The following is a 16,417-nucleotide window of genomic DNA, read 5'->3' on the forward strand; positions in this document are numbered from 1 at the left end:
AAATAATGTCTCTCCAATTGTTCTCAATAAAACAGTAGCATTATCAAGTATCACTTCAATATAATATGGAAAGATGATTAAATCTGTGACATTAAGGGGAAAAAAAACATTTAAAGAACATGAGAATTTATTTCCAAAAAAAGGATTATGATTTCAAACCATTTAGTTCAATGACTCATTATCCTAAAGATGTTTTTTCTTGTATTTACTACTCATTATTTGTATCAAATGTTTGATAGATCTTTGCCAAAACTTCGTTAGCACTTACCCTGAGTATTTGAGTATAAATTGATAATCACTAAGCTCAGAAAGACTAATTTTAATACTAAAAAGTCACATGACTTACTTGATTTCATTTTCAAATGGTTTTATGAAAGGAGAGCCTCTCATTGTCTGTGTTTTAACGATGTGGTCATCTAACAACAGCTGTATATCATCAACGGAGGACAAAATCTGAGTGCCTGTATCTCTATATGGAATGATCACAAACTCAATCTGTAATAAATATAGTTTTTCTTTATAGCTTTCATGTACAACTTAAAATCATATAATGGAAACATGATTAAATATATACTTATAAAAAGACTAGACTATTCAATAGCCTTCATCAGGGTACTTATATATACTTATAATAAAATACTGAGAAATATTGATGAAATAAAATGCATATTTTCATTTGCCATATTTTCACTGTAAAAATTTATTTTTCACTGCAGTGAAACATATTTTCCTTATTTTCACTGATGTCTAGCAAGACTACTTTCATCTAACTTCAGCCAATACACACATCTTGTGGTATAAAAATAATCATATTTCACTTGTAGCTTGTAACCGCCACTCATGTCTGTACACATTGAACATAGCATCTGGAGCAATACAAGGTGTTAAATCTAGAAATTAAACATTATGTATTTTCATCGAGGTATTATATATAATATAAAGTAAATTTCTTATTTCTACTTACATCTGTCCATTCAGTCTTCATCTTGTCCATGGCTTTCTCCAGGGAATATTCCTTGCTAGCAGCTTCACTAATACTCTCAAACTTTGGTATAAACTGATCCAAGTTCATGTCCACAAACCGGGACAGACAGTAACTGTCGTCCGGCTTCAGTGTATAGCCGACAATTTCACTTATAGATTCCCAATGACGCTCTCGGAGACCAGGGTTAAACAGGGTACCAATCAGTGGCATGTGCTCCCTGAATTCTTCTACTTTTGATTTGACCTGCACAAATTAGTATTTTCATATAATTATTCATTCGTGATAACAAAATTAAATAAGTCAAGCTTGTATTAAGTGACCCTGCAATGGGAACACCAAAAGTGGTCGCTTAATACAATGATCTTTTAAGACAAAGCATCAGAATAAGAAAAAGATATAGATAGACAAGTCACCGCCAGGTGGGGGCAATGCTTGAAGTTTTTTTACTTTTTCTTTAAAAAGAAGATTAAGAATTTTTTTTTTTTTTTTTTTTTTTTTTTTAACAAACTTAAACGGTTTATATCCCTGAAAATGATTTTTATTGTACTCACTTTTCCAGCTATTTTCTTTGCAGATGGTACATTTTCGAAACCTTTCTCCAGTTTATATAGACCTCTCCAGAAATTGCCCACCTCATTCTCAACATCATCTGGATCCACACCAGTCATAGGTCCTTCCATCCAGTCCCTGAAGTGTAATTGTGCGATATTTAAATTATTTCATTCCAATGATCAGTTAGGGATATTTTCGCATATTCTGACCTTTATTTGGTAATTTACTTCCATTCAACCTGCTGTTCGCAATGTGTAAATTAATTTCTTTGTTCACCTGACAATATTTAATTTTTATACATATTCAAAATTTTCATGAAAATTAGCGAGAATCTGGAGGCATGCTCCTTTAAACCAGCTGAATGTCTTAAATGGTCCAGCTTCTATTTTTGGAACTGTCTTTTAACAACTTGGTGGAAATAAAGATGAAAACTCAAAGCTAGTCAACCAACAGTTTAGAACCTTGTCAGACTGCATAGATGAGCTGGCTGGCCTGAGTATTTCCTGGTGGCAATGAAATGGTTAATTATTTCTGTTCCAGCAGTCTAAGACTTAAATATTTCGCAAATTTTCTAATCAAAATGCTTTTTATCACACACCCGTGCCGATTTTGCGACTCCATAAATATGGTATTGCACGGCCGTGCATATATTTTGACGTGACGTCATTAGCGTTATACAAACATAGTGTAAAGGCGCGCTAAATGTTAGCGTTATACTATAGACGCGTTAATGAAAAATGACTCTTATTTCACTTAAAACGATCTTTATTTTTGGTATATGATAAATAGAATATTAAATTCGTGTAAGTTCATTACTGAATTTATTGCACTCGTTGAATAAAATAATATTATGCTCGCCAGAGGCTCGCATAATATAATTTTATTCAACTCATGCAATAAATTCAGTACTGAACTTACACTCATTCAATATCCTCTATATATCTTCCTTTATTTAAGAGCCTCAATGGTGGATAGGTTAAGGATGTCAACATCAAATCACTTTCTTGTAACAACTGTGAGAATTTGTAACTGCCTGTTTTTGGGGAAAAACAATCACATTTCATTAAAAAAAACCTTAAAATCACTATTTTTGGGGAAAAACAATCACATTTCATTAAAAAACTTTTTAAAATCACAAGCTCTACATACTTGTATTTGTTGTTGAATTCTACTGTAGTTTCATACAACTGTTGATATGGTCTTAATGTGGTGAGAATCTGCTGTCTCTGGGGATAGGCCGTCGTCTGCCAGCCAAATGCCTCTTCTTCTGCATTGAATGCTTCAATCTGGAAAAATATTGTAATAACAAATTTAAGAAGGAGCAGACACATGGGTAAAACAACAATCTTTTAGAATATCCTTGCCGGTTAGATAGGTATTTAACATCTGTATAAAGATTCAAATCCACAACTGTTTTGGAATATAAAAACAACTCAGTGATCAATTGTATATCTCCACAAAGGCCTGTTTATAACAATGTTACAAAACAATAATTTATATATGTTCACAAGTCAAAACAAAGTTTGATTTACCTTTTCAGCAGCTGCCTGTAGTTTGTTGTCGAGGGCCTGTGATTTACGGAGATATTTCTGGATTTCAGACATATCACCAAAGGTAGCGAATTCTTCTATCTGCTTGGCGTAGCTTTCCAATTCCTCCACAAATCTGTCTCTTCTCAACTAAAATATTATAGAAGTATAATGTATTAAATCACATTAACACATAATCAATTAACAGATCACATTGAAAAATTTGCTAAAAATCAAATAAAGCTCAAAAACACCGACAAATGATTTTCCCCCCCTAAACTATTGTTTTACACATAGAATTAAAAAAAACCCAGACATTCAACAAATCACTTTTACAAAATATGAGCTTATTTTATTTAAAAAATGAATCATTTAATATAAGTGTACCAATGGCTAGATATACTTTTGCTTGAATAGTTTGTTTGGCTGGTTTTTACACCAAGAACACTGCCCTGAAAAAAACCTTTAATTGCTGTGTATAGAACCAGCAATGGCTGAACCAGCAATGGCTGGTTAACAAATCTGCTGTCCCTAATGACCCAGGTGGGTAGATAACTTATTTTGAAACTGGTAAAAATGAGACAGTATTTTATTTCTTTTGGTTTTCATGCCAAGATCAATGGTCATGAAGAAAATTTGCCTTGGCCAATTTTATAATCAGTGACCCTTGATTTACAAATCTGCTGCTGTCTCTAATGAGGCTAAGCCAGACGATTTATTTTGAAAATGAAAAAGATCATACAATACTTGATTGGTATGTTCATTTTTTTGTAGGTTATTTTACCTTGAGTGCATCCTCATACTGAGATCTCTTCTCTGACACTATCAACTTGTGCTCCTCAAATATAGCGGGCATTCTTCCATGCCACATAAACACATTAGCATTCAACCGGATCTCAGCCGGTGAGAACTGAGCAAAGTCGGACAGGAACGAAAGCCTCTCCTGAGAATTATACAGTCTCTTTTCCATCGTGAAAATAATGTCTGATTCCACTTTCTCAATGTATTCTTTCAGCTCCATCAACTGTTCAGTGTTTGAAGGAGTGGTCAGGGCCTTCTCCGCAATCTGTTCATAGTCGTCACACAACCTTAAATGGAAAGAAGCAATTTTTTGGTCAATCTATATTTGGTTTTTAGGTAAAGTACAGCTAAACTGTTGTCGGCAGATCTCCAAGTGCTCATCTGTAGCATTTTGCAGACATTAACAATTTAGTAATAAACTCTACTCTTCTTTGATAGCTTGATAATTTCTGTACAATACTTGAATACAATATGTATTTTCTTTATGTCAGGTCATATTTGCGAATATAATATATGCAGTCAACTAAAAATATATATGTAAAGGTGTGTAATAAATAATAAAGTGCTTTTCTGCTTACATTTTGTTTTCTTCTTGGTGATCTTTGGCCATCCGACCCAATAGTTTCGTGCACAATGCATCGGCACGCTTTGAGAGGGCTCGCACCAGATCGTCGCAGTGTAGCTCAAACATTCCCAGTCTCAATACCTAAAGTTATCAAAATGATTCCTTATTAACATATGGCAAAAAAGAAATACATTGTGAAATTATCTAGAATATAAGTATCGTGTTACAATTTCTGTGCTTTACCTCAACCTACGTTAAAATTGTGCGCTAATATTGTTTTTCGTTATTGGACAATGAACTGATGTTAATATATAAAGACAAGACTGCTACTTGGTGTTTTAAGTTAAAAATTAATAAGATTATTATATATTTATGAACATTAATGCAACCTTTATACTCTTCAGTTAATGATGAAATATTAATATGATATTATTATAACATTAAGTTATAATTTTTAGTCACCACAAATAAACCTAAAGATGGCTTATTAAGAGAAGTTTACTACAGGTATTGTCTAAATTAGAATATTTCTAAAAGAAATGTGTAAGTGGTCATAAAATAGTTCCTAACACTACATTCAAGTCATAAAACAAAGAAATATCAGTTTTTCTGTGCTGTCCGATGAAAAAAAAATATTTTCGAAAATTAAAAAATTTAGAAACGAAAAGTGTGGCATGCCATATTTCAGTGATAAAACTAGGTTGATAAATTATGAATTAATAAGTCTTAACCCAACAATTCAAAAACGTAATTCTGTGAAAAATTCTTATCTACCTACAAATGTACATGTAATATTAAATTGTCAGTGATTGACTGTGCAACATTCTTATCTATCAAACTTATCAAAATGAGTAGTGACAGACTTAAGTTTAAGTGAAAAAAAGAGGAGTTTTTTGTACAAAATTATTGAAAAAATGATTCGAAGCTGAAAAAAAGGAAACATTGAGATATAAATTTTACAACATTTTTTTAAGGAACTTACACCAGACATTTAACAGCGATGACCTTTCACCTCCCAAGATTATGACTAAACAGACAGACAGACAGATACATGAGACAGGTAGAAAGCTAAAAAATTTCTTTAAACTATATTTGTTTTCCTATTCCAAGTTCTTAACCCGTAACCTGCTGAATTCGTGAAATTGATTTGCCATGCTTTGAAATTTGAACAATTCATTTAAAGTTTCAGTGATTTTAATATCAATTGAGCTCCGAACAGAATAGAGCCTGGGCCCAAGGTTAAAAAGAACTTTTTTATGCTAAAACTCAGACCTTAGGAATTTGATTGGCCAGAGACAAGCATAGAATAAATATTGACCAAAGAAAATAATGAGATTTGAGAAAGAACTCAGCACCTCCGGGCCTAATGTCAGACTGGCTGTATACTGGTGGCAACAGGGTAATTCACTTTCAATTCCAGCAGATCAAGGGTCAACAAAGGTCAATTAAATAAAGGTTATTAAAGGTCATACATCCATAACATTGCTTGTTAAAATTATGACATATTCAGACACTTTTAGTGTCATATAAGGATTAAATATACAACATCACTAAATGTTTTATTCAAAGAAATAAACAGTCAAGAAAATAACAATGTTTCAAGAAATATATTGTGATAGTTATCTCAAACAGTCAATACTTGAGATTATTTTAGTTTTTAGATCAATTAACAATCCAAGCTACATACACAAATGACAATTTCGATACATTTAGTAGATTTTATCAAAGAAACACAGGAGAGCAAAGAGTAACAACTACAAGAATAATTCAAAATAAAATTATTATAATGTCATATTGACATCATGTACAGGAAGAAAATGTTGAAAACACAATATTTCACAATGTTAGACATGTAAATAACTTCTTAATTTTAAACTTGAACAAATTAATTGTGAATCAATGAGACAGATTTACAGATCTGACATTAAACCTATATGAGAACTGTACACACATATATAACATGAGCATATTATAAATCTGAACATATTTTACATCTGGATACAAAATGATTGAAAAAAACTTCTTTTTAAATTTTGCAAGTTGTTATATAAATAGTAGCCATAATGGCAACTTTAGAGCTTAAGAAAATTCCTTGTATGAAACAAAATATGTATTTAAGGCACAAGCAAGTCCTTAGCTAAAACCACCAACCTTAAACGTAATCATTTCCCTATATAAACAAATTTCGTACATATGAACATTTTCAAGTATAAGGTTATGTGTAACCCTAACTGACAAATATTTTCTGCATATAAGAAGCATATCAATTTTTTATGGTTCTAACAAAAATAGTCAAGTTTGAAAATGTACCAGTAAATTGTAACAATGACCCTCCTTCAACCAGGAATAGTGGAGACTTTCGCGTTTTGACTATTGAATCTTCGATAAAAGTTTGATCCGACCCTCTGATCTAGATAGTCAAATAGTTAAATTCTCGGTCAATATTCACATTTTGATATCCAAACAAAACTGATGTATTGAGCTGGCAGTTCGAAGACAAGCCAAATTTAAAAACTTTGGCTCATTTTATGTACGCAGTCCCGAGGAGTGGCCGATGTTACAATTATCTAGTGCATACTTTTCCTGTCTTTAACCAATTTGTAGTATTTACATGCTATTTAAAAAGTTTCAAAGTGAAATAATAACATTGTGAAAGCATAGAGACCCATCATGCATACAGAGAAGAGGGGGGCAAAACAATATAAACATAAGAGTTAACCCTTAACCTGCTGAATTTATTAAATGGACTTGTCCGCCTTCCATTTTTGGTACTGACCATTTAACATTTTGGGGATATTAAGATGAAAATTTGTAGTTCGTCAGTTGACCGTACAGACCTTGGTCAGACAACACGGTAGCATTTTAGGGCTAATCTCTTTTGGTTCCAGCAGATTAAGGGTTAAGAATAAGCATGGCAAAGATTTGTGCAAGTAAGGGTGGTGGGGTAAAAGGGGGGATAAATTTTACTACTGTACACATCTAAAGGAAAACAACAGTATTTCATTTAAATAAACAATAAAATAGCATGCTATTGTATATTATGAAAACTTGTGTGTGTTGTCGTCTGTTATATACCTTGCCCCGGCCATTCTGTCAGAAATACAACAACTTTACATGTTTATACGGTGCTAAATACAACATTGACATAAAATCATCTGAGTGACTGGAATGCTTTATTCTGTCATTCAAGCAGCTACATGACTGAGATCATATAAATATACTTGCAATGCAGTATTTTTATATAATCTCTCTAAAAATTTCTATCGCATACATATTAATTCAAGTATCTGAACACTGTATATTATATGTGCTTAAATTATCAAGACTGATTGGATTTTACAAGGTATATCTTGCCAATTTGGGTTTTATTTTTTGGGGGGTGGGCAGCTGTTGGGAATATTTACTTTTTCTTGCTTATGATTTTTCTTTTCTTTTTTTTTTCGAATAAAATTATCTGCAGAATATTTGTACATGTAGCTTTGATGCAGTGTTCAATCTAGAATGCACCATTGATTAAAGTCATGGACCTGGATTCTGTTGCAATGACATAATTAACCTAAAAATGAAAAACTTGCTAGAAACAACAAGCAGTTTATGTGGTGATTATCTAAATGCAAGTTAATAATTCTTCACATTTACATCTAGTAACTAGCAGTGCTTTCATTCAAAAGCGAGAAAGTGTCTCTTTTATCACACAGATTGAACAACTAAACTTAACGAGCCGTGTCCACTAAACAATGATTCACAAAACTGAAATAGTGATCTTACTGACTCATGTGTAGTTTGTTATAAATCAAATGTTACGCAATAGTTCAGTGAAAATATTTCAATATGAAATATGAGATTCTTTTCATGACCATAATAATGCACCAGTAAATTGTAACCCGTCCCCCCCTGTGACCCCCTCGGAGAATAGCGGCAACTTTAAACCTTTGGAGTATCAATCCCTAGTTAAGTCCTCCACACCTCAGAGACAGACAAATGGTCAAATCCCTGCAATATTACCCCACAATGTTGAGCTGAAAATATCCTATCCTTATTCACCAGACAGTGCTGGGACGGATGGAAGTGAAGTTTTAGTTCATTTACCCTGCTACCCAACAGCCCTCTTACTGCCCCAAGGGTGTAGGGACTGGGGTTACATTTAACTGATGCATTATGAAGCCTTAATCCTATCCCTAAACATTTCATAACTCTTCCAAAAAATTTACCTTTTCCAATGTTTGACAAAAATTAATTACTTCATAGATAACAATTTACAATTAAAGCAGCGTTAAAAAATTTTGCATTTACAAAATCCAATATTCTGCATTTACAAAATCCAATATTTATCTTGAACAAGAATATTACAACATAATTTCAATATCCAATTTACTAACTTCAATCATGATTGGATTATTTTCAATTTGTACACCCTGGAAAAAGGTTAACACATATTAATATACACATAGGTTACGTGATCAGAACCGGAGTTCCGGTATTTGTTTTGTTAATGTGTAAATACGAGATCAGAACTGGACTTCCGGTGCTCGTTTTGTTAATGTGTAAAATGGTGATTTACTACACATTGTTAGGAAAGGATCTGACATTCTGAGATAAAAAATAATATGTACTTGGTGATTTACTAGAAAAATCTTAGGAAAGGATTGGACATTTAGACACAAAAAAAAGGGACAACAACATTGGTAAGGTCCAGTTAGTGTACAAATTAGGATGGCATAATGCATTAAAAAAAATTGTGCTAAATTTTTTCTTTCAATAATTCAGTTTTAAAGTGACATTATGCCCATTCAAGAGGAAATGGTGAGTTTTATGGTAAGTTGAAATAACTTTACATTTTGTCATATTTGTTTTCAATTTTATGAGAAACATCACCTGCATAGTGAAATATCCCTGTGACCAACATGAATATCTATAAATATCCTTCGAAAATCATCTGTTATGCTCAATCAATCAAAAGAGTGGGGCAGACTTTTTTTATAATTTAGGCAGTTCTTACATTTGCCATTATCAATAATTGTTTTATAATTGTATAAATGTCAATATTTTGAAATATCAACACAAATTCATCTGAGTTTGACAGCGAAAAAAAATGAGCATAATGTCACTCTAAATGGTTTCTGTGTATTTCATTTAATCTAACAATTTATTTTATAATAACAATACTTTATGAATATGTGACAAGCTCAGCGATTTTTGGCCCAAATGTGATATTTGGGCGAAAATGAGTTATGACTAGTTTGTGGTAGAACAACATCTGCTGAATAGCTGGAAACAATTATTTTTAAAAAATACTTGATATTTTATGAAATATTCGAATTTGTATAACATCACCATAACAACAAAAATTACATTTTTAACTTTTATTGGTATATACAAATTATAAATAATTCCATTGTTATACACAATAAAATAAAATAAAAAATTAAGTGATCATTCATCTTAGTGTAATATATGTAATATCTTGATATAAAAACAATCGTTTGTTTTCAAAAAAATCGGTTGCCATGGCAACAAAAATATTAGAAAATCATCAAATGCAATATTTTTGCACTTAACATGATTAATTCATCACCAAATTAATGCATATATTATATCAAAAGACAACAATATTAAAGACTTTACAGAAAAAAAGGATTTTTCATTTTACCCTTTAATAGTTATTGATATTAACTCTAAAACCTAAGAATTAAATTCTCAGAATTACAGTAACTTTTCCATGATTAAGGTTAATATCATAACTTAAGTTAGTCAACTTTAAAATGCACATCTATAACATGATAGCATATACAATATGAATCCAATGCAAAACAAATATTCTTTAATGCACTGATTGCAAAAACGGTGTATTTTGGTTGCCATGGTAACAAAAAATGCAAAAATAACTGAATGATTTAAAATAATTGCATTTTATTAAAAAAAATATTCCTTTTCACAATAACTTCAAAAGTCTTTCAGAATTTTAACCAAAAAAATAAATAGAAAGGGCTTGCACTAGTTATGTTCCTGACTAAATTTTCAGTTACAGATATTGACAGTGTAATCATATTCTGATCAGTGTGTTTTAAATTGTATAATATGAATAACATATTAGTATATTTTTAAATTGAAATAATTTCAATTAATTTAAAACAATTACAATAACAGATTCTAGCAATCACATGGGAAGTCACAAATGAGAGTTCACTTATGTCCTTGAATTATAGTCTTGCAACCCCATGTTGAGGGTTTGACCAAACAGGGTAATAGCAACTATGTCTCCTCATATGTCTTCAGTTTTTGTAAGCAAAAAGTGATTCATATATAAAACTTGTTTCACAATTAAGTAAAAATACTGTAACACCTGCCAATGTAGTATTCAGCTTTTTCAGGGATACTTCTAAAGACAAATTCTATGAGAATGTAATTCACTTTTGGTATACTGTCAAACATAGACAAGTCATTGACTTCCCACATGCCATCCTGAAATAACAAAAACCTGAATAAGTATAAATGAAACAATATAGTGTATATGATGATTTAACTACAATATAGTGTATATGATATTTGACTGAACAGAAATGAACTATAAGTAAATTGTTGTATAGTGTTGCACAGCTATTGGGTTCATATAATGTTTTGTCATCGTGTAAGGTCTTGTGTAATATATAACAGTCTATATATCATGTACAAGTGGCAGTAACATTCATCTTGAACATGACTAAAATAATCTAAATCTACATATGTGCATGTATTGTGGTTGGAACACCACACTCTTTATTTCAAAGTAAAGAGAATGTGGAATATTGCATAAATATACATGCTTACCCAATTGAAGTGTTTTTTATCTTGACCAATACAGTACAGTTGATACAAGGGATTGTCTTTTTTACTCTATAACCCTGGTGCTCAATAGGGCATAGAACTATGTCACACATTGTGCCTCCATTCCAACAATAGTTTAGTATATTCATCAGCAAATAGGTGAACTTTCTATGTCTTCTGAAAATTATGTATATATACTTTAAGAGCTTAGCATTATTGACAGAGTATTTGCATAAAACAATACAGCATTATTTTTAAATATAAACTTAAAATTTAGTTCATGTTACTGTACAGAGTTATGTAATTTTAAAACAATATATTTAAGATCTCATCTGACTTCATATATAAAATGCTAAATTGCAAATAAGTTACATTACTTTCAACTGCATTTCAGGAAATTTATCAATATCATTATTTGATAAAAAGGGTTGAGAATGGTCAGTTTATGATGATTATTTACATATGTATACAAAGATTACATTCATAGTAAATCATTTGATCTTTAAACCAAGTATCAAAACACTTACAAGTACATTTCCTTGAAGAATATGGCTCCAACATGCTGGATAATCATATTATCTACTTCAAAACTCTGATGAACTATGTTGAAGATCTTAAATGTATGTTGGCTGTCAGACCTAAAACAACAACACAAAATATTTCATCAGCAAAAAGTGCTGGCTTATAAATGTTAAAATATCCTGGTAGCAGGGCTTCTGTTATTAAAGTTTGGGAGTCATTTACACCTTGATTTTGACTTCAAAACTGTAATGCTTTTCATTCTTTACCTACAAAGTGATTTCCAATTACATACATTTTGCAGTCTTTGACTGCCAATGTTTGGAATTTAATGGAAACCCTGCTGGTAGAATATGCTATGTGGTATTAGTAATGTGAATATCATATGATTTATTGTAGATACTACCAAAGGCAAAGGGCTAATAAAAATAAATGCATTTTAATATTTATCTATGGTCACATCTTCAATTACAGTATTAGATCTATTTATTGTATTTCAAAAGCAGCATGCAGTACATGGATAACATTTCCTTTACTAAATTGATATTGAATTGTAATAGAAATTCATTTGTCAATAATTACAATACTGTACTGAAGCCTTGTCATATATTTCCCTTTTTAGAAATATTTTATACAGTATAAATCTACTTGATGTAGATCTTTGTCAAGCTCTTTTATTGTAAACAAATTGCAAAATATGTTTGTTTTCTTTTTTCTTTTATTGCAGCCTTGACTTCTATTTATTTTGTAAAGTAATCAATGTCTAATTTAGAAAAAAGTTAACAATAACTTTCTATAAAGACGTTAGACCATGACAAATACAAATCGAGTGCAATAAACAATGTATCCCAAAAAAATGTGTCCGTCATGACCTGACCTAGATGCCGGCCATGTTTTTTTTTATTTAAACCAGTTCAAGTGTCATGGTCCCATTTATTTTATTGTTTAAAGTAAAAATACGATGGTTATTCATATTCAACATATCAGAAAAAAATAATGAACAGAAAAAGCATAAATAATAAAAGATGCGCTTACCTTTATATTTATTTAAACCTCCAAATATGCAGTAAAATGACGTAAAAGGTACTGTACATGTGAATCTACATGTGTTTACTCGCTGACCTGACTCCTAAGTTAAAGTTTACACAGTGTATTCATTCTAAATATAGATTTTTTGGAAATGTTTATCGTGGAAGCTGAGAAGGGCTGTTCAAAAAGTATTTTTTGAGTTCTTTCTAGTTTATTTTATTCTTTCAACTCTCAAAGATACTCTGTTTTGAAGGGTAACCCTAAAAATTAAGACATGAAAACTCGCGTGACTTTACAAGCGTTTTTCTCACAATGATTAAAAACTCAATTGGGCCAAAAATCGCTGAGCGCGTCACATATATATATGTAGCATTTGGCATTAAATCATGCAAAAATCAACTAGTACATATATACATTTAAGATATCAAAAAACATAACATGGCATAATATAAATGCCTCATGCTTCTATGCATTTATCATGAAATAAAATGATAATTATTTGATATTTATAGCAAAAAATATATATTCATATAATAGTGTATAAATATATATATGAGCAAAATAGCCTTTTAGCATACTTGTCTATATATGAAATAAAAAAAGTACATGAAAATATGCCTATAAACAAAATAACTAACTTTATAACGCTAGCTTTAAAACATAAAATTGTTGTAACATAGTTTTACATGTATAAAATTGCCTAACTCTGGTCAAAAGTTTAAAAGGAACAAAAAAAAAAAATCTTTAAAAAAAATCTCAAAACTTTACTATTCTAAATTAAGCTCTGCCCTTTTGGGAGTCCAAACACAAAAACAACTCAAGGGGTATAACAATGTTTGTTTTGTTGTTTTTTTTCAAGAAAAAAAAATCAGACTAGTTTACCTTGATAGAGTTGTAGGTGATTTCTTCAACCAGTCTGTGGAATTTTTCAACTTCCTTTTTGTATTCATCAAATGTGTGGGTTTCCTTGAGGAACTGCTCTACATCTGCATCAGCCTAAAAATTATCAAAAATCACAGTTAAAACTTCATTCTGGTTACCAAGGAATCATATTCTAAAAAATCAACAGAAAGAATTAAAAAACTGAAATATGCGACATTTTATAAATTTGAGGATTTTAACATTTTTGATCAGCTTTGTCTCAATCATGATTTCTTTATCACAAGTTAAAGCACACAAGTAACTGGTACATAAGTGATTCAATAAAAAAAATTGCAGAAATGAGGACTGTACTTATGTTTAAACCTGCAGCTGTTTTTTCAAAACGCTAGTCTTGTATTCTAGTAAACATTACAATCATTCAATGTTTACATCAAACATCATTTACTTAAGTGTTCATATAAAGCTTGTAGTTGAGCTGAACCACTTTCCGTTCTTCTTCCCAAAACCAACCAGTACTGGTATTAAATCAGGAAATTATGGCCGTAACCCAGTCAGACTTGAACCCATGATTCTTGGGTTAAGAGGCAGACATCTCAACCACTAGTCATATCATCCAAAAGGCTATTTTTGCCTTTTATTGTGAATCTCTTCTAGAACACTAAGAAAGAACTTATTTCTAGAACACATCTCAGAAAAACCTTCATTATATGATGTTAAAAGGCATTTTATATGTCAGAGTTCCTATAAAGTTGTTGTTGTTACAATATGACATACTGATAACGGGGCTTTACCTGTTTAGAGATGAGGAAGTTATACTTGTCATATATTTTACAATGTTCAATGGGTCCGACAGATTCTTGTTTGATCAGCTCCTTCACACGCTCCTTGTGAGCCTCGAGGATGTCCTCCAGTATAACTGGCTTCAATGTGGCCTTTGATTTGTCCCCACTCTGTACAATGCACATAATTATAATCATAAATAAAATGATCAAATAATAATAATCATAATTAAATAATCATAATAAAAATCATCATCATCACATCATGGTATCATATAATAATTATAATCTCATAATCATGTCATAAAATTTTTTAATAAACTATCTTATAATAATAATACTAGTCACATAATGATAATCTTGTAATAATAATAATCACATAATTATAATCTCATAATTGTAATTACATAATAAAAATCTTCTAATCATAACCTCATAATAACAATAATATTAATACATGTAATAATAATAATCGCATAATAATGATAATTTTCACTTTATAATAATTATCAAAATATTTCCAGAGTTTTTTTTTAGGATTTTGCTTAAGCCTTATAAGATCAGTCTATGCGAAAGTCAATTTTTTTTTCAGGCCACAAGGACCGAGACCCTTAGGTTTATTTCCGGCCCGGATGATATTTTTCCGGCCCAGACATTTCAAGCATTATTTTATAATAACTCGGTTGAATGTAAAACTGATTGTCTTTCTTTAAATTAGTGAGACTATCAATATAGAAACATAAGAAGATGCTGACCAATTGAAATAACTTAAGCAGGGTTCTCACTAGGTTTTTAAAAAGAGGAGTCCTTGGACTCCCAAGCACAGAAAAAGCTTATTATTCAGGAAAATGGTAGTATGTCCCAAATGGAATACATTGAACCATAAAAGTGATTGAAAAGATTTGAAATATAATTACAAAAACCCTACATCATCAGACCATTATGCTGTTTTCTTCCAGATTCACTCCACACCCCCCCCTCCCATCAGAAAATATTCATTGTATGTGACAAACACATATACTGGTAAATACCTCCATCTCAACTAATGTGAACAATATATTTAGTAATTTTAATTCTTAAACTACATTTAAGTGTTATTACACACATTTTAACAAAACAAAGTTTCCTTTTAGTTACGATTTTTTAATGATAAAAAGCGGCATCGCGAAAATATGTGACAATTGAAAATTTGTCTGTTTCCTGCAGAAACATTCACAATTCTACTTGTTGTTGATTTTGATTATATTAGATTAAATATTTTTTGATTATTTTAAGATTGTTACTCATCGGCTATTTCAATAGGCATCATAAAACAAAATTTTCAAATCTGTAATTTACGGCAAAATTTACCGTTGTTGATGAAACTTTTTGAAGACAGAGCTGACTGGTATTTATTTGACAGGTACAAAATAGATCTAAGGTTGGTCAATATCTTTTTTAATAAATTCTTCGATCACCGGGTACTTTTTATCAATCATGTCATTGATATTTTTGACTTTTTAAAAATTTTATTCGGACATGAGGACTGACGGAAAGGAATTTTTCTCGGACCGCATGATTTTTATTCAGCCAGGACCGAGGACCGACGGACTTTCGCACAGACTGTAAGATATCACTCTACAATTTAACATTTTTGGCTTTAAAGTTAAATTGATCCTAACAAACTTTGGGGTTATTAAAATTCATACTTGTACTATTAAGTAAAAGATATTGTATAATGTGACAGACAATATGTTATCTTATTTGTCTGTGTTTAACAGTGGCTCTGACATATACGCACGACAGACAATATGTAGATACTAATAAAATCATACATGCATTATTACTCAATTCCCTTAAAAAGTATTATAATTTTCATTCTTCCAATGCTTGACCTAATACATTTATAACTAAACTTAAAGGGCTTATGTTTCAAGAAATTACAAAAAAGCTCGCTAGTATAGCACATTCAAGGCAAAACATTTAGAATTCT

The 16,417-nt window shown here is 30.9% G+C and overlaps 1 protein-coding gene across 1 annotated transcript in view; it reads right to left on the reverse strand.

Annotated features, from left to right (window-relative positions):
• LOC132718294 (dynein axonemal heavy chain 7-like) overlaps window positions 1-16,417 on the reverse strand; it is an 89,691-nt gene that overhangs the window by 60,501 nt on the left and 12,773 nt on the right. Inside the window, 10 exon segments of the mRNA XM_060701983.1 lie at window positions 347-495; window positions 965-1,228; window positions 1,537-1,672; window positions 2,687-2,823; window positions 3,070-3,216; window positions 3,851-4,154; window positions 4,446-4,573; window positions 7,508-7,522; window positions 13,667-13,780; window positions 14,458-14,616. Coding sequence (XP_060557966.1) covers window positions 347-495; window positions 965-1,228; window positions 1,537-1,672; window positions 2,687-2,823; window positions 3,070-3,216; window positions 3,851-4,154; window positions 4,446-4,573; window positions 7,508-7,522; window positions 13,667-13,780; window positions 14,458-14,616 — 1,553 coding nt within the window.

This window comes from Ruditapes philippinarum, unplaced genomic scaffold, assembly GCF_026571515.1.
Source record: "Ruditapes philippinarum isolate M1 unplaced genomic scaffold, ASM2657151v2 ctg1573_1_1_1_1, whole genome shotgun sequence".
Classification (NCBI taxonomy): Eukaryota; Metazoa; Mollusca; class Bivalvia; order Venerida; family Veneridae; genus Ruditapes; species Ruditapes philippinarum.